Source organism: Sciurus vulgaris, assembly GCF_902686455.1.
Source record: "Sciurus vulgaris genome assembly, chromosome: 2".
In the NCBI taxonomy this organism is placed as follows: Eukaryota; Metazoa; Chordata; class Mammalia; order Rodentia; family Sciuridae; genus Sciurus; species Sciurus vulgaris.
Genome location: NC_136462.1, coordinates 91,844,810 through 91,871,592, shown reverse-complemented (window position 1 = coordinate 91,871,592; position 26,783 = coordinate 91,844,810). Strand labels below are relative to the sequence as shown.

Genomic DNA, 26,783 nt, shown 5'->3' with positions numbered 1-26,783 from the left:
TAAGGATTACTCTGGCTGCTGTTTTGAGACTAGTTTGAGAAGTGAGGAAGGGTATAAGCCCAGAGAGACCAATCAGGTGGCTATTTTAGTACTCTAGCAGAACATGAGTTATGTCAGTCCCCCTTTTCAAAATCTATCTAGACTAAGGTACTGGGATAACTGGTTTATAATTCAAACTCAATTGAACCTTGGTATCCTGGCTGGCTTCTATTCACTGTGCTTTGCAGTGAAAAGAACTGATACATTAATAATTCTATTTTCAGCTTAGAGAACTTGATTTAACAGTAGTCTATATTTTAAACATTATTTTATCATAAATATGTATGTGTCTTCAACATAACCACAATACCATTATCACACCCAAGTTCCTTAAGACCATCAAATACTCGGGTTTCTTTGTCTTGAAAGTCTGTCTTTTTAAAACAGTCTCTTGTTTGAATAAGTATCCAAATAAAGTTTAGTTTTTCAGTCTTTTAATCAGAAAGAAGTGCTTGGTCCTAATAAATTTGAAATCTTGGTACTCCAATATACAGAGGGCTGGTTCAGTATTGCTAGCAGAAAAGCCTTTAAATTCGTATGTTACAATCAACTAGAAATGAACTTTATATGACAACATATAATTAGGGAAAATAAAATTGATGATCACTTGACATTAGTCGTTTGGGTATGACTTTTAGAAGTAAAAGGTAATGGAGGAATTATAATATCAGATTTATGAAGGTAATTTTCTTCAGCTAATATTTTGGGGATACAAGAGGAAATCTCCTTTTGTTGTTCTCGCCACTTGAGTATATTCTCTGCTAGTTCTTCTGTCTCAGTCACCAAAATATCCATCTCGGCTAAAGCCTTGCTCTGTAACATTTGAAAGAAAGGGAAAATAGAAATCATGTCTGTCATTAATTCATTATCATAAGATCAAAAACAATTATACCAAAAATTAACATTTGATCTTTTTCCAATCCCTTATTGCAAAAGCTCCTTAAAACTGCACTCACTCCATCTTACAGTACCCACCTTCTCTTTGTGAGTTCCCTTGTCCTTTGTCCTCAATAATCAACTCAACCAAGTCAATGACCCTCAATCTAAGTAGTTAAACCTACCTCCTTCCTAAAATGCAGACCCATGTTTAAGGCCATTGGCAATCTTCATCTGGATATACAATTTCTCAAACTCAATTTAACTGCAGTTCAACAATAACTGAACATTTACTAAATGTGCAAGACATTAAAAAAAAAAAAAAAAACCACACCCTCATTAACGTCTTTAATTCATACTTAATCCTACTCAAATCAGCCAGGTTAAAAACTTCATTACCTTGGATGTGTCCCTTTTCCAAATAGTAGCAAAGATCTAGAAATGTGACCTCAAAAATCTAAATTTAAAAAAAAACCACAACTATATAATCCTTTGTATTCCTGTGCTTTAAATCCTCTATGTAAATGGCTACATTTAGTCCCCAAGTTTCTCTTGGCTATTCCTCTAATTCAGAGCAGATCATATCTTAATATATACAGGAATCCCCTGAAAAACTTATTAAAATCCAGATTCTGATTCTGAAATGAATGATGTCTACTGTTCTCCCTCCTTCCTTCCTTCCTCCCTTCTGTGATGGTGATAGAACCTAGGGCTTCATGCATGCTAGGTAAGCACTCTACCATTGAACTAATCCCCAACACTGCAATTCTACATTTCTACCCCCCCCCCCCCCATGCTGGGGATTGGACCCAGGGCCTTGGGCTTGACAGGCAAGCACTCTGCAAACTAAACTATATCTCCAGCCCCTGCATTTCTAATAAGCTTCCAGCTGATGCTGCCCATAATTTGAGTATCAAGGCTCAGTAGACTCTATTCAATATTTTCTACGTGATTTAGGTACTGTTCTAACGAAGTCACTCTTCTGGACCCTTCACTAAAAAACAAAACAAAACAATACATTTGATGGTTCCCAGCCCTGACACCTTTAGACACCAATCAAAGTAGACTATCATTTTCTCCCCCAATTACTGGTGCTCTCTTTCATGTGAGATATTGTTGCTTTGGTCAAATGATTCTTTCTGTGGCAGGTCCAAATTTCATAGATTCTTTAAGATTCAGTTCTGTACTAATTCCTATATAAATCTTTTTAAAGTCTTCCTATACCCTATTCTGCTATCAATTCCCCTACACTGGAAGTAATCCCTCCCTTTTCTGTGTACAATAGATAGCATCTCTTCAGAATTTTATGCTGAACTTATGCAAATATAATCCTATAAAATAGTATGCATCTTCTAGTTGTCTCAATGAACTGAGAATTTGAGAACAGTGATCAGTCATATCTATTTTTCATAATACATGTAGCATAGCCCTTAAAAGATGATGACAATATAAACTTATTAAATGTTGGAAGAATTAAAATGACTTCTAAAGAAAAATGATGCCACACTTCTTGACTTTAAAAAAACAATTAGCTCAGGGAAGTGTAAGCCATTTTGAGTGGCCAGGCAGCCACCATGTGGAGAAGCTGGTTTACAGGGTACAGAAGGTGGCTAGCTTCTGCTTCTGCTCAGAGAGCAAGAAATGGAAGACCCACGTGGAATTCATCCTACACCACCAGTCGAATTACTATGACCCACCTACCACTGGCGGCTACCTAGACCAGCTGCTGTCCCTCTCCAAGGTCTGGGTCAACCATCTTTTCCTGGGCTGCAATTAATAATAAAGACCTTCTAGCCAAGGTTATGGAAATGGCTGGTAGCACTGAAGTGGAAGACCTGCCACTGTTTACTATTGGAAGTGAATTAATGAAAAAAGATCAAAGCTAAAGCATAACATGTATCACATTTTCATCATGGGACACAGGCTTTAATAAGGAGGCTGAAATGAATGTGACAGTGACCACAGCAACTCTTAAGACACCTGGGAGAGGCAGCTGGAATGAAAAGATATCTGTCTAGGAAGAGTGAAGCAGGGGGTATTGCAATACCAGAACTTCAAATATATTACAAAGCAGTAGTAAAAAAAAAAACGGCATGGTATTGGCACCAAAATAGACAGGTAGATCAATGGTACAGAATAGAGGACATGGACACAAACCCAAATAAATACAATTTTCTCATACTAGACAAAGTGCCAAAATTATGCAATGGAGAAAAGATAGCCTCTTCAACAAATGGTGCTGGGAAAACAGGAAATCCATATACAACAGAATGAAACTAAACCCCTATCTCTCACCCTGCACAAAACTCAACTCAAAATGGATCAAGGACCTTGGAATTAGACCAGAGACCCTGCTGCATATTATAGAAGAAAAAGTAGGTCCAAAACTTCAACATGCTTAGGATCAGATTTCCTTAACAGGACTCCCATAGCACAAGAAATAAAAGCAAGAATCAATAACTGGGATAGATTCAAACTAAAAAGCTTTGTCTCAACAAAGGAAACTATCAGCAATGCAAAGAGAGAACCTACAGACTGTGAGAAAATCTTTACCACTCGTACTTCAGTTAGAGCACTAATTTCAAGAAGATACAAAGAACTCAAAAAACTCTACACCAAGAATACAAGTAATCCAATCAACAAATGGGCTAAGGAAATGAATAGACACTTCACAGAAGATCTACAAACAATCAACAGATATATGAAAAACTGTTCAACATCTTTAGTAATAAAAGAAATGCAAATCAAAACTACCCTAAGATTCCATCTCACCCCAATTAGAATGACGATTATCAAGAATATTAGCAACAATAGGTGTTGGCGAGGATGTGGGGAAAAAGGTACACTCATACATTGCTGGTGGGGCTGCAAATTAGTGCAGCCACTCTGGAAAGCAGTGTGGAGATTCCTTAGAAAACTTGGAATGGAATCACCATTTGACCCAGCTATCTCAGTCCTTGGCCTACACCCAAAGGACTTAAAATCAGAGCTGCTCAATTCACAATAGCCAGATTGTGGAACCAACCTAGATGTCCTTCAATTGATGAATGGATAAAGAAACTGTGATACACACACACACACACACACACACACACACACACACACACACACACAATGGAATATTACTCAGCCATAAAAAATAATAAAATTATAGCATTTGCAGGCAAATGGATGCAGTTGGAGAATATCATGCTAAGTGAGATAAGCCAATCTCAAAAAACCAACGGACGAATGATCTCGCTGATGATGATAAGCAGATGATGACACATAATGGGAGGTGGGAGGGGGGCAAGAATAGAGGAAGGAGGGACTGTATAGAGGGAAAAGAGGGGTGGGAAGGGTGGGGGGGAGAAAAAAATAACAATGAATCAAAAACTATTACCCTAGGTATGATTACACAAATGGTATGCCTCTACTTCACATACAGAGAAACAAGATGTATCCTATTTGGGGCTGGAGAGATAGATCAGTTGGTAGAGTGCTCGCCTCACAAGCAAAAGGCCCTGGGTTCAATCCCCAGCACCACAAAAAAAAAAAAAAAAAAAAATGTATCCCATTTGTCTACAATAAAAATAAATTTTAAAAAAATCATGAAAGAACTTTGAAATGAAACAATAAAAAAAATCAGCACTGAAATAAAAACAGGATGGTATAAAACAAAAAAAAAAAAAAAAAAAGGAAAGGTATCTGTCTAATTGGCTTTTAGAAGTAATCATTCTTCCTGTAGCTATCACGGTAAAAGTATGCATGGATATTTATGAATTTATAAAGCAAGATGATTTCATCAACATCATATAAGCCTCTGTTTAAAACATTCTTTTTTAAAATTAGTGATGTAATAATAGCAGGTCATGAATTTTATAGTTTGGATTTTTAAATTTTATTTTCTTCTTTTTTTGTTGTTGTTGTCAATGGATCTTTTATTTTATTTATTTATATGTGGTGCTGAGTATGGAACCCAGGGCCACACACATGCCAGGCAAATGCTCCACCACTGAGCCACAACTCCAGTCCTTTTCTATATTTTATTTAGAGACAGGGTCTTGCTCAGTTGCTTAGGGTCTCACTAATTCGAGTTCCTCCTGCCTCAGCCTCTGGAGCTGCTGGGATTACAGGCATGCACCACAGAGCCTGGCTGGCTTTTCAATAATAAACCTTTAGGTGTAAAAAAATAATTAGCTCACAATATTAGTCAGTAAAAAGTTAAACAAGGAGCTGGACTTGATGATGCAGGCCTGTAATCCCAGCTGTAATTCCCAGGTGAAAGCAGAAGGATCCCAAGTTTCAGGCCAGCCTGGACAACATAGTAAGACCCTGCATCAAAATAAGAAATAAAAATTAAAAATTTTAGAAAAGGGTTGGGAACGTAGTTCAGTGGTAGAGTGCTTACCTAGCATTCACAAGCCTTGGGTTCAATCCACAGTACCATGGGGCGGGGGGTGGTTAAAAAGGAGATCACACATTTGATATTCAAGTATAAGAGAACTAAAGAAAGCTATATGAATACTCACCATTTTCTTTAGATTTGCATTTAAATGAGGGATATTTCTAATTGTTTCAAGATGGGTTTCCAATCTCTCAATGAATGTCACAGCCAACTCCAGCAAATGTACCATATATCTGAAAGAGGGAGAAAAAAATTCAATTATTTTTAAAATTTAATTATTTTGTGTCTCCCTTCTTTTTCTTTAATTAGGACTCCTAGTTTGAAATAAAAGAATTATAATCAACCTAATGAGTCAATAACAATCTTTCTGTATTCCTGGAAATATCAGTGATAAAGAAAGGTCCTTCTCTTTCACTTGAAAAAACATGTAACTTGTCATCCAAATAGAAAAACAGAAAAACACAACATTAATCATCATATCTGGAACCCACCCTAAGAACTCTCAATGATAGTAATGTTCTCACAGAAGGAATTTCCCTAGATAAAATCTCATTCCATTTCAATCTATTCATTCTCAATGAAGACAATAAGGATAACTATACTACATTGAAACAGTCTTCACATTAAGCTAATAAATGCTTAAAATAATTAAATGCTTAAAATCATTAGCTCTTCTTTAAAGTAGTATAACATACACATTAATGGCTAGTTACTGAATACAGCCACAAAGAATGGGGTTTTGAATGTCTATTATTTTACTAAAAGTAAAAAAATTCTGCCACTTAAGATAATCCCGGCTACTCAGGAAGCTGAGACAAGAGGGTAGTGAGTTCAAGACCAGCATGGGCAACATGGCAAGAACCCATCTTAAAAGGAGAGGGGATACTGATTTGCTCAGGGTCAGCTATTGAGGCAGTGGTAGAGAAAGAAATCAGATTCCTAGATGCTGGCTTTATTATTGTATTATTATTTATTAATCATATGCTAGACATTCAAGTTGATACTTACAATATTTCTATAAGAAAGACAGCAACAGAAATAATCCCCATTTTGCAGACTGGAAAACTGAAGCAAAAACTGATATCATTTGTTCAGTAGAGATGAGACCAGAATCCAGTTTTTCCTTTCTTAATTGACAATGTTTTTTTCTGTCCATGTTAAATACCCTCAACAGATTTTTTATGTATAGGTGACTTTAACTCAACAATACATTTACTTCACAGAAAACAGTCTATATGTAATAAAACCAATTTTTATCCACCTTGCCACATGTTAAGGATCTAATTGTTTTCACTAAAATCATAATTTATAATTCCCAAAACCCAATGGGCAAAAGAAGTTCTTTCTTTTCACCATAGTAATACTTATTTTAGAGAAAAGAATTTTCTTTCTCATTTAATGTATCAACATTAATAATGTTAACAAATACATCAATAACACATTGTTTCATGAATTATGCTTTAAAGATAACTGCTAAACGAAAATTACCCTCGGAAAACATGTACAACTATTCATTTCTTCTTCTCAGTCTAACCTGTGAAAAAAAGCTTCCATAGGTAAGTTTTCCTGGCACATGGGTTTCAACAGTCTTTGCCTGAGGGACTTCTTCTCTTTTAGCACAGCTTCCAGATGATTATTCATACTTTGTAGATCATAACACTTTTGAGCTACAAAAATCAGAAAGTTATTTATAGTTAGCAATAGGATAAGTAAGTTTTGAAATCACTAATGATTTCTACTTCCATTTGCTAATACCAAAAATTAATCCAAGCCAAGGTGCGGTGGTACACAACTGTAACTGCAGTACTCAGGAAGCTGGGGCAGGAGGATCACTAGAGGTCAGAAGTTCAAGACAAGTCTGGGCAACATAGAGACCCAGTCTTCAATGAAGAAAAAAAGGAAGAGGTAAACTGGGAATGGTGGTGCTTGCCTATAATCCCAGTGATTTAGGAGGCTGAGAAAGGAGAATCACAAGTTCAAGGCCGGCATTGGCAACTTAGTGAGATCCTGTCTCAAAATTTGAAAAATAAAATTAAAAGGGCTGGGAATGTATCTCAGTGGCAAAGTGCCCATGGATTCAATGTCAGTACAGGGGGGTGAGAGGGTGTCACCTTGCAAACTGCTACTGATTAGTTCAGAATTTTTTCCCCCAGAATTCAGTTTACGGCTGCCAAGTGACCCTTTTATAAAATTTTAATTTGAAAAAATTCAGAATTACAGAAAAGTTTTTTAAAAGTTCAGTAATCTCCTATGTACATATTACCTAGACACTAATTATTAACATTCAGCTGGAGCTGGGGTTGTGGCTCAGTGGTAGAACACTTAACTGGCATGTGTTAGGCACTGGGTTCAATCCTCAGCACCACATAAAAATAAATAAATAAAATAAAGGTAATGTGTCCATCTACAACTAAAAAAATAAAAAAATAAAAAAACATTTAGCTACATTTTCTTTTTTTTTTTTTCCTTTTTCTATCTCAACACACATACACCCCTATCTTTTGTTCTCAAAATGACTCATTGCAGACAGCATGATCTTTTACCCTTAAAAAGACGTGTTTCTGGGCTGGGGATATGGCTCAGTTGGTAGAGTGCCTGCCTCGTAAGCACAAGGCCCTGGGTTCAATCCCCAGCACAGCAAAAAAAAAAAAAAAAAGTGTTTCCCATGAACAGCTACATACTCCTAACCTAACTATAGTACATTAGCAAATTCAGAGATTTTTTTTTTTGAGAAAAGTTAACACTGATACAATGTTACCAATATTTAATATAGTCCATATTTAAACTTCACCAATTATCCCAATATGTCCTTTACAGCAAAAAAAAAAAAAAAAAAAATTTTTGATCAAATATTCAATCCATTCATATAGTACTTTAGTTATCATGTCACTTTAAGTCATTACTGGTGGTTATCTTGAAACTATTAAGAGCAAGACTGACCCCTGAATCACTCTCTGGCTTCCCATCTTACCATGTGATCTCTTCATCTTGCCAAGTGCTCTGCCATTGTGATGACATCCACCATAAGGTCCTAATCAGAGCCAAGCCAATGACACCCTTGAATCTCCAAAGCTATGAACTAAATAAACCTCTTTTCTTTATATATTACTGAGCCTCAGTAACAAACTATAGCAACAAAAAAACTAATAAAGGAGCCAACTTAGTTTCTTTCAATGTTATTTGCACTAGTCAAGTCTACAGGATACAGGACTTGACTAGTCAGATACAGGACTTGTATCTGAGCACAGAAAAAGAAGATGTAGTTAGTTAGCTATAGGGCTGGAAAAACTATGGCACATCACAATTTTGCCGCCTGGTGTTTATTTACAATAATCTAAGAAAAAGTTGAAATTCCAATGATTACCCACTTAACCAAACCACTTACCCAAATAGAAAGGATGAACAACATCTGCTGCATCTTTTTCTAGTTTCAGAAGTTCAATTTCCAGGCTTTTCTACATTAGGAATAAAAGTAACATAAATTTACTCAGAAAGCATCCTGAAGTTAAAAGGACAAAAATGGACACTCTTTAACTCAGGAACAAGCTACAAGATGTATATTCTTTAAGGGGTTGGGAGAATGATATAGATATATATAAAAGTGCAGATAATTTACTAAAGCTTTTCATTTTGGTGTTCTTGCCCTCTGGCTGTTACGTTTACTATAATTGTTTACTGATTACTACTATTTCTATTAACTACTACAATAAACTTTTATCCAACTATGTGCTACATGCTGTTCTAAGTGCAAGGGAATTGCTGTTTGAACCAATTAAGGTTTCTTAGGTTTTGTTGGGGGAGGTGCATGCTGGGGATTGAACCTAGGAACTCACACATGCTAAGCACCTGCATTATCACTGAACTACATCTCCACCTAGAATTTTTCTTTTTTCTGTATAAGTAGAAAAATAATAATTAAAAAAAATAAAAGTAATAATTTACCTGATAGATTTCAGCTTGAATATTTGTGATTTCTTGTAGCCTGGAGAATTTCTCAAAACAAGGAACTGTTTTCTTAGATATATTTAACATCTCCTATTGGTAAATGAACAGGGAAAAAAGGAGTATGTCACAAACAGTTCCTGTGTACATTGGAAAAACATGCCCATGGGACTGAAAATTGATAATATATTATGTCCAACACAGTCCCTAAACATAAAGTAGAGAAAAATGAGTAGTAATGTGTATTTCCTGTTTTTAGAAACTTCACTGTTAGAAATCTCTTGCACAAATATTTTAAAAATGAGAAAGAAAGAAGACAATCACTTCATACATATTCAACAGGTCCATATTCAATAGATTTCCATTACTAATAACTTATTAGAAGATAAGCTGAGGTTTTTGGAAACTCATCTCTGCCCTTCCAAATGAACCAAACCTAATCTCTCTGACCTTTTAGATTGAAAATCAAAAACCCTGCCACATGGAATATTTATCTGATTCATTTAATGATGTTAACTGCATACAAGTCATTCATATCATCTCTGTTCACATGTACTCTCTTACACAAAGGAGTATTTATGTCCAGGCATAATGATTTTTCTCTAAAGGCAACTTCTTTTTTATCTTTAATTCTGTAATTCTGTTACTCTGCCCTCTTAAGTGCAGTTTATCTCAGAATATAGATGTTATTTTGTTTGCCTCCACCCAACTTCCTCCATAATTTTCTATATCTTCTTCTTTTGTAGAATGTTAGCACAGAGGCAAGGCACAATGACCCATGGGTATAATCCCAGCTACTCAGGAGACTCAGGCAGAAGGATCACAAGCTTGAGGCCCAGCCTCGGCAACACAACATGACAAGACTACATATCAAAAAAAAAAAAAAAAAAAAAAAAAAAGAAAGAAAGAAAGAAAGAAAGAAGGTAAGGAAGAGGGAACAGAGGAAAGAACTTTAGAAATCATAAATGGCCAGGGACTAGGAAACTAAATGCAAGCCCACTGCCTATTTTTTTTTTACAGCTCTTGAACTAAGAATGTTTTTTATATTTTCAAATTGCCAGGGATTGGGGGGGGGGGTGCAGCAAAGAAAAATGATATTCTACAACACATGAAAATTATATGACATGCAAATTTAAGGGTCCAGAAATAAAATTTTATTGGAATTCAACTTATCTCATTCACATATATTTTTTACACTATAACTGCCTAGTTGAATAGCTGCAACCATATGGCCTATAAAGCCTCAAATACTTATTCTTAGGCCATTTATAGGAAAAGTTTGTTGAATGATGATAATCAATTTAAGAACCAATTATTAAGGTAGACAATGGATGATACAAAGATTAATCAAACAAGCTATTTGCCTTCAAGAGGTTCATAAGGCCAGGCATGATGGTGTACCCCTGTAATCCCAGTGACTCGGAAAGCTGAGGTAGGAAGATCCTAAGTTTGAGGTCAGCTCAGCAATAGAGTACAACTTAGCAAGATCCTGTCTCAAAATTAAAAAAGAAAAACAAAGGACTGGGGATGTAGCTCAATGATAAAGTGCCCTTGGGTTCAATCCCAGTATCAAAAAAAAAAAGTTCATGATGGATGTGATGTGGAGGAAAAGGTGTCCAGACAGAAAGAATGAAACATAAATGCTCAACAATTGTCAACTGGTATCAAATTACATGTAAGAAGGCAAAAGATGAAGCTGGAAACGTAGTTTCCTATATGATCATAAAAACATTGAGGGTTATACCAAATAATCATAATGCAGAAAATGAGAACAACTGAACATTTTCTGGTGAAGCAGAAACATGGTCATATATAAAATATATATTTTAGAAATTTAACAGTGAGTACTATAAAAAAAAAAAAAAAAAAAAAAAAAACAGAGCAAGAGGTCAGAGGAAGGAAAGAATGGGAAGTAACTGCTCAATGAATATGGAGTTTCCCATACAGAGTAATGAGAGTAATAAGTTTTGGAAATGACTGCACAACATTGTGAATGTATTTAATGCCACCGGATTATACGTTTTAAGATGGTTAAAATAGCCAGGCATGGTGGCACCCATCTATAATCCAGCTACTCAAGAGACCAAGGCAGGAAGATCAACAATTCTAGGACAGCCTGGGCTGTTTTTTAAAATAAAAAAGGGCTGCACATGTAGCTCAATAGTAGAATGCCCTTGGGTTCAATCCCCAGACATACACTTACACAAAAAAAGATTCAAAGGTTGGGGGTGTAGCTCAGTGGTAGAACACTTGGCTTGCTTAGCATGTGTGAGGATCTGGTTTCAATCCCCAATAATATTCACATGTAGAAGACTGAAACTAGATCCTGCACAAAAGTCGAATGAAAGTGGGTCAAAGACTTAAGAATCTTATCAGAAACTTTCCAACTACTAGAAGAAAATAAAAGGTTAAAACTCCAACATGGAGGCACAGGCATCAACTTCTTTAACAAGAATCCAAAGGTTCAAGAAATAAAAATCAAGAATCAATAAGTGGGATGGCATCAAATTAAAAAGCTTCTGCATGGCAAAGGATACCATTAAAAGCATTGGATCTCATGAAAATAAAAGGAAACTCAGTGGAGTAGAGGAAGGAAATGAGGGGGAAAGAGGAGGAATAGAAAAAGGAAGGAAATGAATGAATTTGATAAAATTAGTAATGTTCATGTACAAATATACCACAGTTAATTCCACCTTTATATATGCATGTAAAATTGTGTCAAAAGTAATGACACAATTTAATTATAATTAAATTAATTATAATGCACTAATAAAAATAATTAAGAAGTGGCTGGGGTTGTGGCTCAGTGGTAGAGCACTTGCCAAGTGCACCTGAGGCATTTGGTTCGATCCCCAGCACCACATAAAAAAACTAAATAAACAAAATAAATATATAAAAAAAATTTTAAGAAAAAGGTTAATGTAATAAATGTTATATGTATTTTACCACAGAAAGAGAGAGAGAGAAGAAATTCCTACAATTGGCCATCAACATAAAACAAAAACACAAGTGGAAAGATGGGCTTAATGTTGACTATTTAAACAGGTAGCTGCTATAATATTCCAGGTAAGATGAGGAGAATGTATAACTAGGTCCAAACAGTTTAAAAGGAAAGGGAAGACAAAAATAAGAGTACCTGTCAAAATGAAACTGACAAGTCATAATTGATATAGTGAATGACAGTTAAAGTCAATACTGATTCCAGTGATCCTGTTTCAGGTGACTATAAAGATAATTATGCCATTAATTGAGGCAGATAACCCAAGGTATTTTCTGGAGGCAAAATTGAGGACAAGCAAGATTAAGTATGAGTCCAACTTCACACTGTTAATGTGTGTCAGAGCAGAAATGAGAACACATCTAATTCACTATCTCTTACTTTTTCTTTATGTTCTCTCTTAGGTAATAAAAGGTAAATGAAAGTAAAACATCATCTGTATCATGTAACTCACTCACTCTGGTATATCTCCATCATTCCATGTGTATACAATAAGCTTAGTTGCTCATTTGGCAAACTAGTAAACTCTTGGGTTCAACAACAGGGTAATGATGCTTAGCTAAGAATATGCAAGAGAAACCAGAGTGAAAATTAGAATGTTGAAGAAGTGGGTAACAAAAGAAAGAAAGAGCAGCCAAATTCCCCAAGAAAATAAAAATCACAACTACAGAAGGAAGTGTTTGCTTTTAGTTATTGCTTTATTACATATTTTTCATGCCACCAGGGCAAAGGGACCCTGAAAATGAAATGATCCTAAGAAAGAGGAGTCTATTTATGGTATTATTGTTTACTTTGTTACTAGGCACAAGAAGCTGAAATGCGGGACCTTTATGTTTAATATAAAATCTTTGGGGCTATAGGTGGAGCTTAGTGGTAGGGTGCATGCTTAGCATGTGTGAATCCCTGGATTCAAAGACTGTGTACATTTGTATGTATAAACTTGTAACCAAGTGATTACCTGCCTTCTTCTTCCTGTTTTTTTTTTTTTTTTTTCCCCCTTCTTCCTGCTGTATTTCATTTGTGGGGCATTAAAAGGGAGCCAGTATAGTAAAGACGTTAAGAGCAGAGGCTATCAAATAGGGGTCAGGGTGCAGAGAAAGGCAGGACACAGATTGAGAAAAGAGATTCTAAGGAGATTCTAAGGAGTTCTGTAGGTCCAGCTCCTCATACACTGCCAACAGAGGAAACCTTGATCAAGACTCTGACTCACTAAAGCTTGCTGGAAAAATATCTAGAATGTAAGACCACTAAAGCAGTCCTGGGGCATAAACTAAAGCAAATACCTCATTATGCTACAGTTAACCCTACCTTTCTTTTTTTTTTTTTTTTAATATTTTGTTTTAATTGTAGATGGACACAATACCTGTGTTTTATTCTTGCATGATGCTGAGGATCGAACCTAGGACCTCATGTATGCTAGGCAAGCACTCTACCACTAAGCCACATCCCCATTCCGACCCTACCTTTCTTTCACCAGATCATTCCTTCATGGATAGATCAAAACAGAACAAAGTTCAAACATATTTCCTACAAGAAATTTTAGGTACTACTCTTAAAGTGTGTGTATGAATTTGTATGTGGTGCTAGGGACTGAACCAAGGGCCTTAGGAATGCCAAGCTAGCTCTTTACCACAGGATTACATATACCCCCATCCATCCCTCTTAATTTTTAATGTACATGAATGATATTCACTAAAGGGATGGACTGTTTAGAGAGATCACATGACAAATCATTTTGAAAAAACTAATGCTAAATCCTTCTAATAAAAGTAAGTTTTCAGGGCTGGGGTTGTGGCTCAGTGGTAGACAACTAGCATGTGTGAGGCACTGGGTTCGATCCTCAGCACCACATAAAAGAATAAATAAATACAATAAAGGTATTGTGTCCATCTATGACTAATAAATAAATAAATAAGTTTTCAAATATACTGTTTGTTTAAAGTCAACCTGTAGTCTCTAAATAGTTATTTTATTGGGACTAGGTGTACAGTAAGATTCTTTAAGGTCTTAAGGCACTATGGAATGGTAGATCTTCACTGTGGTTAAAAGAAGTTACTGTCTATTGAGTGTTACTTGAGAGACAGTACGATGATATCGCCTAAAACCACCACTATCCCAAATGGGAACTCACCCATCAATGCTTAAAATTCTCTCAACAGGGCCTGGGATTGTAGCTCTGTGGTAGAGTGTTTGCCACTGGGTTTGATCTTCAGCACCACAAAAAAATAAATAAATAAAATAAAGGTATTGTGTTTATATACAAGTAAAAAGTTTTGTTTTTTTTTTTAAATTCTCGGTTAGGCATTCATATCTCCTATTAACACTTTCTAAAGGGATATTAAGTTTCAAATGTCTTATGAGTTTACCAAATTATTTTGTGACAGAAGAACTGGGCAATACAAGTGAGAGTACTAGGCAAACTTGGTAAAAAGAAAACACAGGAGAGAAGAGAGAAAGGATTAAACTGCAGAGTGTGATGGTAGTCCTTGGAATAGCTGGTGTACTGGCACTACCTGAAATCCTCAAACACAACACTGGGTGGACTGGGATTGTAGTGCAATAGTGGAGCATTTGCCTAGCATGTGTGAGACACTGGGATCGATTCTCAGTACCACATAAAAAGAAATAAATAAAACACAACACTGTGTTTTAACAGAAATTTCAAAATCTTTCAAGAAGCTCGGTGCAGTGGTGCACTCCTATATATCTATATATAATCCCTGGCACTAGGGAGGCTGAAAGAAGAAGATTGTAAATTGGAGGCCAGCAGGGACAACTTAGTGAGATTGTGTCTCAAAAGAAAAAGAAACAAAAGGGTGGGGATGTAACATAGAGGTACAGCACCCCTGGATTCAATCCCCTGTACAGAAGGGAAAAATAATTCTGTTCAAGAGTTATCACAAGGGCTGGGGAGACAGCTCAGCTGGTAGAGTGCTTGCCTCTCAAGCACAAGGCCCTGAGTTTGATCCCCAGTACTTCAAAAAAAAAAAAAAAAAAAAAAAAAAAAAAAGAGTTATCACAATACCTTAAGAGATACTATAATGTCAGAAAAAGGAGAGCTCTGGGATTTAATTTCACCTTTTTGGATGAATGACCTTGGACAAGTTACTAGGTCATTTAGGCTTTAGTTTCTTAATTTAAAAGAAAATACTAGAGTCTGGGGGTGTAGTTCAATGATAGAATGCTTGCCTAGCAAGAAAGAGACCCTGAGTTTGATTTCCAGCACTTCAAAAACAAACAAACAAACAAATCACCTTAAGGTATTAGAATTCTCTAACAAATCTTCTGAATATAAAAAGTTATATATTTTAGCTGGGTATATGTCACAGGCCTGTAGTTCCAGCTCTTCAGGAGGCTACCAACAGGAGAATAGCAAATCTGAACTTATAGAAACTTATAGAGACTCTGACTCAAAATAAAATTTTAAAAAAGGACTGGTCAAGGAAACTTATAGAGACTGACTCAAAATAAAATTTTAAAAAAGGACTGGTGATGTAGCTCAAGGTAGACCACTCCAGTTGCAAAATTAAAAAAGAGAGATTTTCTATGTATCTTCCATCATGTTTGTATTGCTATTTTTCTGCAGATGTGTTGACCTTCTTAGCTTTTCTCAATGTTCTTTTTAGTGAAATTCCTCTTTATATCAAAGTTTCCCTTAATCACAATGCATTTGGTCCCACTTGCCTCATTCTCCTGTCACTTGCATTCCCTGACATGTTCAATTTCTCCCTCTACTGGCTCCTTCTCCTTGGGCTATGAAAATGCTTTTCTTGCCCAACCTAAATCATCATTCCTTGGGCTAATCTCCCTTTTTTCCTCAAAGTTAATCCCTTCAAAGGCCTTTATGTCTTTTTCATCAATGCTTTTTTTTTTTTCCTTAAAAGATACCCCAAATGAACTTTCCTTGGGGCTCCTCTGTACCCAACCCCTCCTGCCCCAAATACGTTTCAATACTTTCCATAAATAAGCATGTTGGGAAAGTTTACTTTCAATTATCTACTATTACTTCTCAACCCCGCTGCATACTACACTCTAGAGGCGGTATCACTGGATGAAAATAAGCAAGGCGACACTGTTCTATCCCCCATAAACTGATTTGGCATAATTCATTGGCAGTCTACTCGAAACACCACCTATTCAGATCCTCGCTTACAAAGAATCCACAGCACAAAAGTCACGGCTGCAAACTGGAAGACGCTCTTTCAACCTTTACCTTGGTACAGACCCCAACCAGCACCCTCAACACTCCCGCGGTCAGTACCACCAATCACCTCACAGCCAAATTCTGTCGCCACCATGGACACCCGCCTTGATGACGCCGTCGTTGCCCCCACTCACCTCAGTGACCAACCCTGAAGCCACGAAGTGGCCCAACAGTAGCCCTGCGGCGTTGGGCGCGGAAGCCGGGTCCCAAGGGTTGGCAGCAGCCATGGCTCTACCACACCTCCCCGCTTGGCGCCGGGAGTGAGCTAAAGGCAGGACGAACGGTCGGCGCGGCTCGATGACATCACAGGGCGTTCCCGCCCGGGCGGAAGCCCTGGGAGCGCATCCCAGGCTAGCGCGGGTGTCTGGTCTTCACCTACTGAGACTTTTCTCTACTGAGCTGTAGGAGGCGAGTCCGGGGCTCCCTGGTCCTCCAGAGGCTCTCAGGAACGCCTGGCCTTAGCACAGCTGCAAAAGCAGCAGGACTTAGTGGTCTGTTTTTCTTTCTTCCTTGCCACTCGGGCTGGCCCCCAGAATCCTGGGCTCGGCTGGAGGTGACAGCTGGGGCCGGAGACCCAAAGGGAGATTGACGGGGGTGACTGTGTGCCTAGGTTGGTCGCTGATCGCTGCGCTTCCTTCCCGCAGGGACCTGAGTCTTGGTGGTAGGATGGGAAACAGTGCTCTCCGCGCTCATGTAGAAACGGCGCAGAAAACTGGTGTCTTTCAGCTTAAGGACCGTGGTCTGACCGAGGTGAGAGTGGGACCATTAAGACCAGGGGATTTACAGGGAGAGGGACTGCAGGGGCGGAGAAGTTAATCCGTGAGGGCGTCTCCACGCTGTGAACCGTTTCTCCAGTTCCCCTCAGAGTTGCAGAAACTGACGAGCAACCTTAGGACCATCGACTTGTCCAACAACAAGATAGAGAGCCTACCGACTCTGCTGATAGGGAAGTTCACTTTGCTGAAGAGCCTCTCCCTGAACAACAACAAACTAAGTATGGTTTTTGCTCCTGGGAAGCTTTTATTAGTGATCAGAAGTTTAAAAGGGTGGATTTCTCTTATAATATGATTTTTGTCATCATTATGAAACTGTTCAGAGGGCTCAAGGATGCACAATGTCAGAGTCCTTGAAACTTTCAACCTCCACTGCAAGGTTTCTTGGGTTATATGATGATTGATCTTTGGGATGTGATGTAAGCAAAGTAGCTAATTTGAAAGGGGGAATGGAATGGGAAAGGGAGGCTCTTCCAAAACTCACAAAATTTGCTGTGGAATTGTGCCTCATCCACTTTGTAAAAGGAGCACATTATATACAGAAGTGCTGCATTTTGATGGCGCACTCACCTTCTGAAGACTGTTAATAAAATGTAATATCTAAAAGTGGTGCAGGTGGGAATTTTATATGTATTAACAAGAAGTGAAGCAGACTGACAGAGCCTTTATAATCTTCATCAAAGGTGGTTTTTCAGCTCTATCGGATTCGGATTTTTACTTTTTTTTTTTCTTTGCTAGCTGTTCTACCTGATGAGTTATGCAATCTAAAGAAACTAGAGACTCTAAGCCTAAACAACAATCATCTGAGAGAGCTGCCATCTACCTTTGGGCAGCTTTCTGCCCTCAAGACCCTGAGCCTATCTGGGAACCAACTGGGAGCACTACCACCCCAACTTTGTAGCCTACGGCACCTGGATGTGGTAGATCTCTCTAAGAACCAGATTCGGAGTATACCTGACATCGTGGGGGAGCTGCAGGTCATCGAACTCAATCTCAACCAGAACCAGGTCTAGAACTTAAGGGTTTTTTTCTAGCATATGTTTGGGTTTATAAACTGTTGGTCACTAAACTGTAATCATCAGGTTAACTATTAAAGGCTAGAAGAGAGATGTATTCTATAAACTTAACCAGTTTCAAAGCCCAAAGTGCCATGGAATTAGTGGGAATGTTTGCTGTCTAGATGTTTTGGGGAGTGTGTACTAGGTAACAGGGTAAGGATAATTTCAAAAGTTAAACTACTAGCCTGATGTGGTGGCATATCCCTATAATCCCAGCAACTCAGGATGCTGAGGCAGGAGGATCACAAATTTGCCACTATTTTGGGCAACTTAGCGAGACCCTATCTATCTCAAAATAAGATTTTTTTTAAACAGAGGGATGGTGGTGGTCAGGATGTAGCTCAGTGGCAGAAATGCTTTTAGTATATATGGGGCCCTGGATTCAATCCACAGTACCAAAAAGAAGAATAAAGCTACTGAAAGTCCCACAAATCTTAGAGTTCTTTGAATATTCTTCAAGTATACCCCTATAACCATTTAGTGAGGAGCTATGCCAGACATACAGCGTGGGGGTGAGGTATAAACTCGATTGAGTTGGACAGCAGAGGTTCAGTTTGTTTTTAACATCTTTGTTAAGTGTGTATTGTACTTTTGCTGAAAACCTTAAATGATAGGCTTTCTGGGGATAGCCCATTTTATTATTGGACAGCTTTATGTTAGAAATTTGTATCCATTACTTTGGAAGCATTTTGGCTAACATTTGTGTCTGGAGAAGAAATCTTTGTCCTAACCATAGGCACAAGTACTAAAACATTAAACACTGAGATTGGGTGACCTTTAGCTTTCTGGCATCTGTGCTTCTAGATCTGCAGTCCAATATAGTAGGTTCCTAATCACTTGGTTATTACAAGTGGTTGATATTATGAATCAGTCTTTGAGGAAATTGATTTCATGTTTTCCTTGAGATTATGGGGGGAAAAATGAATCAGTTAAGCTACAGGTATTCGTTGAGGACTTGTTGCCCATTGATCTCTGCTGATGCCTTAGATAATATCTTAGACACACTGACTTTAATATGCACTATAGTAACCTGGGGAGCTTGTTTAATGAGATCACTGGGCCTTCATCCTTAGTGTTTCTGATTAAGGAAGTATGGGATGAGATATAAGAACTGGCATTTCTATTAAGATTCCAGGTGATGGCCTGAAATACCGTAGAATACCGTAGTCAATAGAATTTGGTGACAGGATGGGAATGTAGCTCAGTGGTAGAGCACTTGCCTAGCATGGGTGAGACCCTGGGTTCAAACTTCAGTACTGCGAAAATAAGAAATTTGGTGACTTTCAGTACTTGATGGACTTAACAGTGAATGAATCAGACAATTGTTTGGTATTGAGCTTGAGAGCCTAAAGGAATAGTGGTGCAATTGCGTGGACATGCTGAGTAGATTATGGTGAATCATCTAACTAGACGTTCTGCTGAAAGTTGGAAACAAAAGTAGCATAGAGATGAGTAAATATGAATGTAGATACAAATTTTGAGGTTATAAGTGATGACTTCAAGAATGAACTTTCTAGGAGAAAGTTGAGAGAGAATATGAAATTTGAAGTATTAGGGATGGCTGTTTGAAAATGTCCATAAGGAGCAAGGGAAGCCAAAAATTAGAAGTAATTCAAAAGATGGGAAGATACAGAATGAATCAAACAACATTGCCCTATGTAAATTTATGATTTTTTAATAAAAAAAAAGATGGGAAGAAAAACCATGTACTTACGTACAAGAAGTTGAGCAGTCAAATGCAATAATGAGAATGATAGATTCTTGGCTTTGGCAGTGAAGTAGTTGGTATATTTGTACACATAAAAGGTTGGCAGTAAATGTACCAAAATGGTAGTTATATTTCCACGGGGCACATTACAAGTAAACTTTTTCTTTAGACTTGTTTAATTCTCAAAATTTTCTGTGGTGAACATGGAGTACTTTTATAATCAGAAATTTTTGTTTCCAAAAGCCACTGGTAACTTCAAAAAAGCATTTTATTTTTAAAGTGGAGGACTAGTAACAGAAGGTCTGTAACAGAGGCTTCTGTAGTGAGTAGGCAGTGAGAAAATGGAGGCGGTAAAAGAAAGAACTAGGACAAATAGTCAAGGTTTTTGTTTTCGTAATGTAGTAAAAAGGACCATTAGAGGGCTTATGCTTTTTCCTTTTATTGTTTTGTTGCTCAATAGATATCTCAGATCTCAGTAAAGATATCTTGCTGTCCTCGCCTTAAAGTTCTTCGCCTGGAAGAGAACTGTCTTGAGCTCAGCATGCTTCCACAGAGTATCCTCAGCGATTCCCAGATCTGTCTGCTTGCTGTGGAAGGCAATCTTTTTGAAATAAAGAAACTTCGGGAACTGGAAGGCTATGATAAGGTATTTATTTGCATTGTAGCGTACTTCTGCATTTCTAGTTACTCCCCCAGAGAATGCTCAGGTAACCCACATGAATATTTTGTTCTTCCCCTCTTCGGGGTGGTTCTAAGAACTGGCCACATGATATTGTGCCAAGATAGCTTTCTTTATAGACAGCTTATTATAAATCATCTTCTGATGTTTCCTATTAAAATACAAAAAAAAAATTTAAACTATGTGCTTTAAATTAGGTAGGCTTTTTATAGGAAATGGACCAAATCCATGTAAAAACTTAAATATTAACAGATAAACTTATATTTGCTCATGCCAAAATACCACATATATATTATTCTTTCATGATTTTTAGTACATGGAGAGGTTCACAGCCACCAAGAAGAAGTTTGCATGATGTTCTCCAGGACCATGGGAACCTTACTGGACAATGACATGGAATTGTTGGAATCTGGCTGAAGCAAAGACTCCTGTTGTTGTCAAAGAATATCTGCAGTAAGGAGATGACACTCCAGGAGATTATGTTTCACTCAATGATCTTTTTTCCTTTTCAGGGCTATCTCAAACAAGCTAAAAGAAAAAGGAGTCAGGAGACAGGAAGAGTCCTCCATTTTGAGACATGGATAGGGCAATGGACAATGCTGATCTGCAAAACCACCATTAGTTTGGCTTTAAGAAACCAGTAGCTAGTTGCTATTTATATGGTGAGGGGGTGCTGCCTGGTAACAGAATAGCTCCACACCACAGCTTGAGATTATGTTTAGTTTCAAAGTGTGAGCTTCCATAAAAGTCAGTTGTCATTCCACCTATGTGTAAACACTTTATATTTTTATCAAATTCATATTTGAGTTGCTATGGTTACTTTAAGGATTTATTGTTTTATTCTAGTCCGTAAGTTTAGCTGTCTATACTTAGAATTTAGGATGCACATAAGTTCATAACTGTCTTGATTAAATTGTGCTTTGTTAGCGAAGCACCAACACAACACTAAGAGATGTTCCCCAAGGCTGCAGTAGCAAATCCTTTACTATTGCACGTGCCTTATTGATTGAGGGCTCTAAAGAGCTAAAAATGTATATGCAACACTTATATGATTTAAAAGTGATTTCAATAATCAAGATTTTCCTGAAGCTTTGTTAAAAATTATGTCTTTTTTCTGTAATCTTCCCCCTTTTTGTATTTATAACTCTACTAATCAAATTACCTTAAAAAAAAAAAAAACATTGCTACGGTATTTTAAAACAAGTTATGTTTATCAAGTTTATTCTCTGAATGAGAGAATATACTAAATAAAAGAATTTTTAATGAACTTTGGAAGCAAGTTTAATCCTTTAAAGGAAGAAGGCAGCTCTAACATGTAAAGGGCCACTCTGAAAGTAAATTAATTAGGTAGAAATGTTTCATGTTCTTGTTCAGGTTTCATAAGTAGTGAAATGCCTTTATGTGATTGATAAGTAACATTTTGGGATACTGGAATCATGTTTATTAAGAGAACATGAGAGGCTGGGGTTGTGGCTCAGTGGTAGAACGCTTGCCTAGCACGTGTGAGGCATGGGATTCGATCCTCAGCCCCACATATGAATAAATTAATAATATAAAGATCCATCAACATCTAAAAAAATACTTAAAAAAAAAGAGAACATGAAGTTTATAGATCTCGGATTGCCAATGACATGAACATTTGGAAAACTACAATTTTGGTCATTTTCTCAAGTTTTATCTTAGTCATGGATATATAGGCAGTTTTCAGTAATGGTTAAAACTTGCTTAAAGGCAAGAAATCACAAGAGCTTACTATTTATGAGGCAGTGTCTCTGACCTTAACCTTAAATTTGGTCTGGATATTCTCTATTTCCTATATGTTAATTTCTCTCAGTTTGGGGAGGGATAGGGGTTGCCAAGTTTATCAGTATCAATTGAGGAGTCTTTTTTCCTAAACTTTAATGTTTATTAATCTTTGATTCACTGAATTATTAATGTTTCTCTAAATACTTTATATTTAACAACTTAAATGTACCCATTTAATGATTAGCATTCTCCACCCCTGTTAAGAATCAGTGACAACCACCCTTCACAATTTTTCAGATACCTTCTCTTCACTCTAATTTGCCTTTCCAATCTTATCAGATCATTCTGCTCCTTAAACTCATGGTGCATTGTCTCTCTCCTACCTTTATGTTGTTCACTCTGTCAGGAATGCCCTTATCATGCTCCTTCTTCTCTATGTCTGAGCCTCTTCTCTAAGTCTTATTAACTGTTCCCCCATCTGCTATTATAGCATTTCTCACATTCTATATTTATCTTTCTTGCTAAACTAAACCACTTGAGGTCAGAGGATATATAAAGTAATATGCCCAGAGTTAATAGTGACCAAGATTTAGACTAAAATATGAGCTAACAAAGTAGTCTGATTTATAGTCAAAGATCCTGATTCTAGCTTGGCTACCAGCCTTAAATCACTTAATAGTTTTTAGAGCGTGATTTGGAAGTCAATAGTCTATTGAGTAAGATTATGGACCTTGGAGTCAAAAATTTCTAATTCAAGTTTGAATCCATAAAAGGCTACCATTTCTTAGCTTTTTGAGCAATTTACTCTCATCTGTAAATATAGGCAATATCCTAATTCTCATGTGCATTACAATATACATAAAAGCACATAGTATAGTACCCACGACAGAGTAAGCAATTAATGAATCATGCCATTTGTTTTATCTACAAGGCATAAAACTAAAATTTAATTTGTTCAGGAATAGGCTGCCATTAAAAAGATAAAAAATAACTAGTGGATAAGGCATTTGAATATCAACCTGAGTTATATATATATATATCTCAGATAGATGGATGAATGGATAGATAGATACCTGATTAGTAATAAACTGGGATAATCTAGAATTTTAGCAAGTAAGTAAACTAAAGAAAACAACTTTTTTTTTTTAAAGCACTGAGGATTGAACCCAAAAATACTCTTCCACTAAGCAATATCCCAAGTCCTATTTTATTTTTTATTTTGAGACAGGGTCTCCCTAAGTTGTTAAGGGTCTCACTACATTGCTGAAGATAGCCCTAAACTTACAACCCTCCTGTTAGCCTTCTGAGTAGTTGGACTTACAGGCATGCGCTACTGCACCCTGTGAATTAGAAGTTAATTCTAAGTGCACCTGAGTATAATATGTCTGGGATGTAGATGTTTAACAGATCAATCCATATGTGACGTGGAAAGAAAGATCTACAGTTCGAACATGGAAACAAAGGACGAATTAAAACTAAAGAAAGAAAAATATGCCCAGTGGTAGAGGATAAAAATCTGTCATTATTATAAGATTGGAAACTTGAAGGAGCTTACTGTTTAAAAAAAAATTAAATTCAGTAGGGGATACTGTTTTTTTTTTCCCTATATAATTATAAATTAGTATTATGTTTAGGGCCACATAACTAGTAAATAATTTAATCAAAATTTGGACTCAGATGGTCACACTCCACAGCTTGTGTTAACCACTTGTCAGTACTTCTCAAAAGTAATGGAAAAAATTGAGCTGGGGATACAGCTCAGTTGGTAGAATGCTTGCCTCCAAGCACCAAGGTCCTGGGTTTAATCCCCAGCACTGCAAAGAGTAATGGAAAAAAGTTTCCAGACAGCATTATAGAAGAAAACCAGAAAACTCTTTAAGCCAATAGCTTCCATTTCTAATTCATTATGGGCCTAATTTCTAGGACTCTACTTCTCACCTTTCTCAGTAGCAGAAGCTGTGGAAAAGTTTGTAACCTGGGATCCATGAATGGGTTTTCAGGATCTGCATGATTCACATTCATGTGTCTACCTCTCTAGGGAGAGGGGCTGTGGTTTCTGTCATCAAATTCACAAATGGATCCTTGACCAAAAAGAGCTCCACTCTAGAGAAAATAGCAGCAATCACTTATTAAGTTCCTACATTTGCTAAGCACTATTGTAAGGGCTTTAAAGGCATTACAACTCTAGGCATTGCAATTTTATGAGGTAGGAATCATTACTCTCCATATTCAGAAAAGGAAACTAAGGCACAAAAACAGGCTTATAGTCACCAAAGCCAGCAAGAGCTAAAGTGTAAATCCAGACAATCTGGTGCCTTAACAGGCACTTCTAACCAATTATACTGTGAGGGCAGTATAGTGGTATCCTTCAAATTATTTCCTTCAGCCAACAGTGTTTAAAAAAAAAAAAAATGTTTAAGTGCTTTTAGGAGAAGGGCACTTAGTATAGTACAATCTCCACTGATTTACACCTTACTTTACACATTTACCTTCACCTGGTAAACTACTCTTTCTGACATGGAGCATTTCTATGACAGAGGGCCTAATTGAGTCTTGCTTTATTTAAATATTTCCCTCTCCACCCTTTGAAAGTTAGTTGTGTCTTCTCCAGTAGTGGGTTGTTCTTACTCAGAAACATCATCCTTTCAGTCACTGGTATATGTGAGTGCAAGTGAATGAGACTAGTAATGATTAAAATAAATGCATCACAGAAAGGAAAGTTCCGTTAATATTTCTAATAGAAATTAGAAAAGAGCTAACAGCAGCTTTCCATTGGAGTGCTTCTTGACTTATGGACCTTTGCTTTATTCAATTTGTTAGACAGCAGCTGATGAAATTACTGCCCCCAAAATAACAGTCATAGAAACATGTTACCTAGCTTAAAGAACAATACCACTAGTTAGTTACAAAGTTTAATTACAAGAATCAAGCAGTGGCTAACCTATCCATATCCATAGGTTTGAAGTGTGCAGAGGCTAGTTTTTAAGTAATGCTGACAAATCCAATTAGATTCTCGTAACACTGTTCAGGATTTACATCAACTTGATTCTGGACATAGTTCAATACACAAAGTTAAAAGAATGACAAGTGCAATCATTAATAATTAAACCAAATGTAATTTTCCAAATCACTTTTAGTAAGACAGAATAAATTCTAACTTTTAATAACTGTCTAAAGCTATATAAAACTCAAAGCAACCTATTTTTTCACCTGAGATCAACATAAATTTCCTTTTTCCTATCTAAACATAATTCTTAGCATTGAGGTAAATCTGAATTCACATGATATACTTTATCAAACTTCCACAAAAAATTTAAGCCCTGCTTTTGAGAGAAACTCTCATATTACACATATATATTTACATATTTTTTTTCTTCAAAGACTAATGATAAATTTACGAGATTAATAGGCCTGTAATGGGACAATGATACTATTAATAATATGAAAATAAAAAGCCACTCATTTACAAAGTTTTCCTGAATGTGCAATATGAAATGAGATCATGGAATCTGTGTGTGTGTGTGTGTGTGTGTGAATCAGTAAGAGTTCAGAAACTGAGCTCACTTTAACTAAAATTCATTATACTTTTTGGAGCAGAGGTTGCAAAAACAGTGATGTCTGACAAAAATACTGCATATAAAAGCTCCAAAACTAAGCATTAGCCCTAACTGGCAAAAACTAAACCCAACTAGATCTTTACTGTGGCTATTCAACTTGATTGTGGCCTGCAGGTTTTTACTGAAATGATGACTTCTCACTTCTTGTTTTTCACTCACCACAAAACCAAAGCCAAACAAAAAAAAAACCTCTACAGCTCTCTTCTTCATGGCCGTCTTTGGCAATGCTTCAAAATCTTGAAAACAAAAGAAACTGCACAAATAAACATGAAGGATGAAAACACTATGTGTGATGTATAAAAACCAATCTAAGAGTATGAACTGAGAAAATCCTAGAGGGAAGGATGAGCAACAGCCTACCCTCAAACAGGAATAAAATATCAGGTAGGCTGTTATTCTTCTGGCCCTTCTTCCACACTATCTCCAGATTAGAAGAGTATAGAACCAAAATATCAAACTCTGAAAAGGTAATGATTTAGGAGGAGGAACTGAAGAAGTGAATAAATGAGAGAGAAGTACAGCAGTAACTTTAGCTGTCAATAAGTTTCTTTGCTCTGACATTGGCATTGTCAATACGATCTTTGTTGGTGTCAGCCTGAAAAAAAGAAAAAGACATGAGCATTAGTTCACAATGTAAGCTACTCTAATAAAAGTTAATTTTAGGCTGGGTATGTTCTTCAGGAGTAGAGCACATGCTTTGCAAGTGCAAGTCCCTAGGTTCAATTCCCAGGACCCAAAGAAAAGTTAAATTTTGTA

The 26,783-nt window shown here is 36.8% G+C and overlaps 3 protein-coding genes across 11 annotated transcripts in view; 1 reads left to right on the top strand and 2 right to left on the bottom strand.

Moving 5' to 3' along the window:
- Positions 1-59: 59 nt before the first annotated feature.
- On the bottom strand, positions 60-16,738 carry HAUS2 (HAUS augmin like complex subunit 2). Of its 3 annotated transcripts, XM_079129049.1 has the most exons (7): positions 16,581-16,641; positions 14,374-14,449; positions 9,245-9,337; positions 8,688-8,757; positions 6,837-6,969; positions 5,427-5,535; positions 73-852 (listed from the first exon to the last, which is right to left on the bottom strand). In XM_079129049.1, exons 3-7 carry the CDS (start codon positions 9,332-9,334, stop codon positions 643-645), a joined length of 612 nt encoding a protein of 203 aa, XP_078985175.1. In that variant the 5' UTR covers positions 9,335-9,337; positions 14,374-14,449; positions 16,581-16,641; the 3' UTR covers positions 73-642. The 3 variants fall into 3 exon arrangements, with proteins under 3 accessions (XP_078985174.1, XP_078985175.1, XP_078985173.1); XM_079129047.1 differs by lacking the exon at positions 14,374-14,449 and having other exon boundaries at positions 75-852; positions 16,581-16,738; XM_079129048.1 differs by lacking the exons at positions 9,245-9,337; positions 14,374-14,449 and having other exon boundaries at positions 60-852; positions 16,581-16,736.
- Positions 16,729-26,073, top strand: LRRC57 (leucine rich repeat containing 57). Of its 4 annotated transcripts, none has more exons than XM_079129046.1 (6): positions 16,729-16,847; positions 17,091-17,196; positions 17,302-17,440; positions 17,958-18,226; positions 20,446-20,631; positions 20,978-26,073. In XM_079129046.1, exons 1-6 carry the CDS (start codon positions 16,744-16,746, stop codon positions 21,017-21,019), a joined length of 846 nt encoding a protein of 281 aa, XP_078985172.1. In that variant the 5' UTR covers positions 16,729-16,743; the 3' UTR covers positions 21,020-26,073. The 4 variants fall into 4 exon arrangements, with proteins under 4 accessions (XP_078985172.1, XP_078985170.1, XP_078985169.1 ...); XM_079129044.1 differs by having other exon boundaries at positions 16,745-16,854; XM_079129043.1 differs by having other exon boundaries at positions 16,800-16,937.
- SNAP23 (synaptosome associated protein 23) overlaps positions 25,309-26,783 on the bottom strand; it is a 31,104-nt gene continuing 29,629 nt past the window's right edge. For all 4 annotated transcript variants that reach the window (XM_079129052.1, XM_079129051.1, XM_079129050.1 and 1 more), the window contains one exon: positions 25,309-26,622. In XM_079129052.1, the coding sequence (XP_078985178.1) occupies positions 26,557-26,622 (66 nt within the window). In that variant the 3' untranslated portion in view covers positions 25,309-26,556. The remainder of the gene's footprint in view (positions 26,623-26,783) is intronic.

Bases quoted from the DNA above. Each gene is read 5' to 3' on its own strand.
- HAUS2 (XM_079129047.1), bottom strand. From the start codon at position 16,673: ATGGCTGCTGCCAACCCTTGGGACCCGGCTTCCGCGCCCAACGCCGCA. The intron at 9,338-16,580 runs GTGAGTGGGGGC...ATTTACCAATAG, and splicing joins CTTCAGGGTTGGTCACTGAG to GAGATGTTAAATATATCTAA. The intron at 6,970-8,687 runs GTAAGTGGTTTG...TGATTTTTGTAG, and splicing joins TGTTCATCCTTTCTATTTGG to CTCAAAAGTGTTATGATCTA.
- LRRC57 (XM_079129046.1), top strand. From the start codon at position 16,744: ATGACATCACAGGGCGTTCCCGCCCGGGCGGAAGCCCTGGGAGCGCAT. The intron at 17,441-17,957 runs GTATGGTTTTTG...TTTCTTTGCTAG, and splicing joins CCTGAACAACAACAAACTAA to CTGTTCTACCTGATGAGTTA. The intron at 20,632-20,977 runs GTATTTATTTGC...CATGATTTTTAG, and splicing joins AACTGGAAGGCTATGATAAG to TACATGGAGAGGTTCACAGC.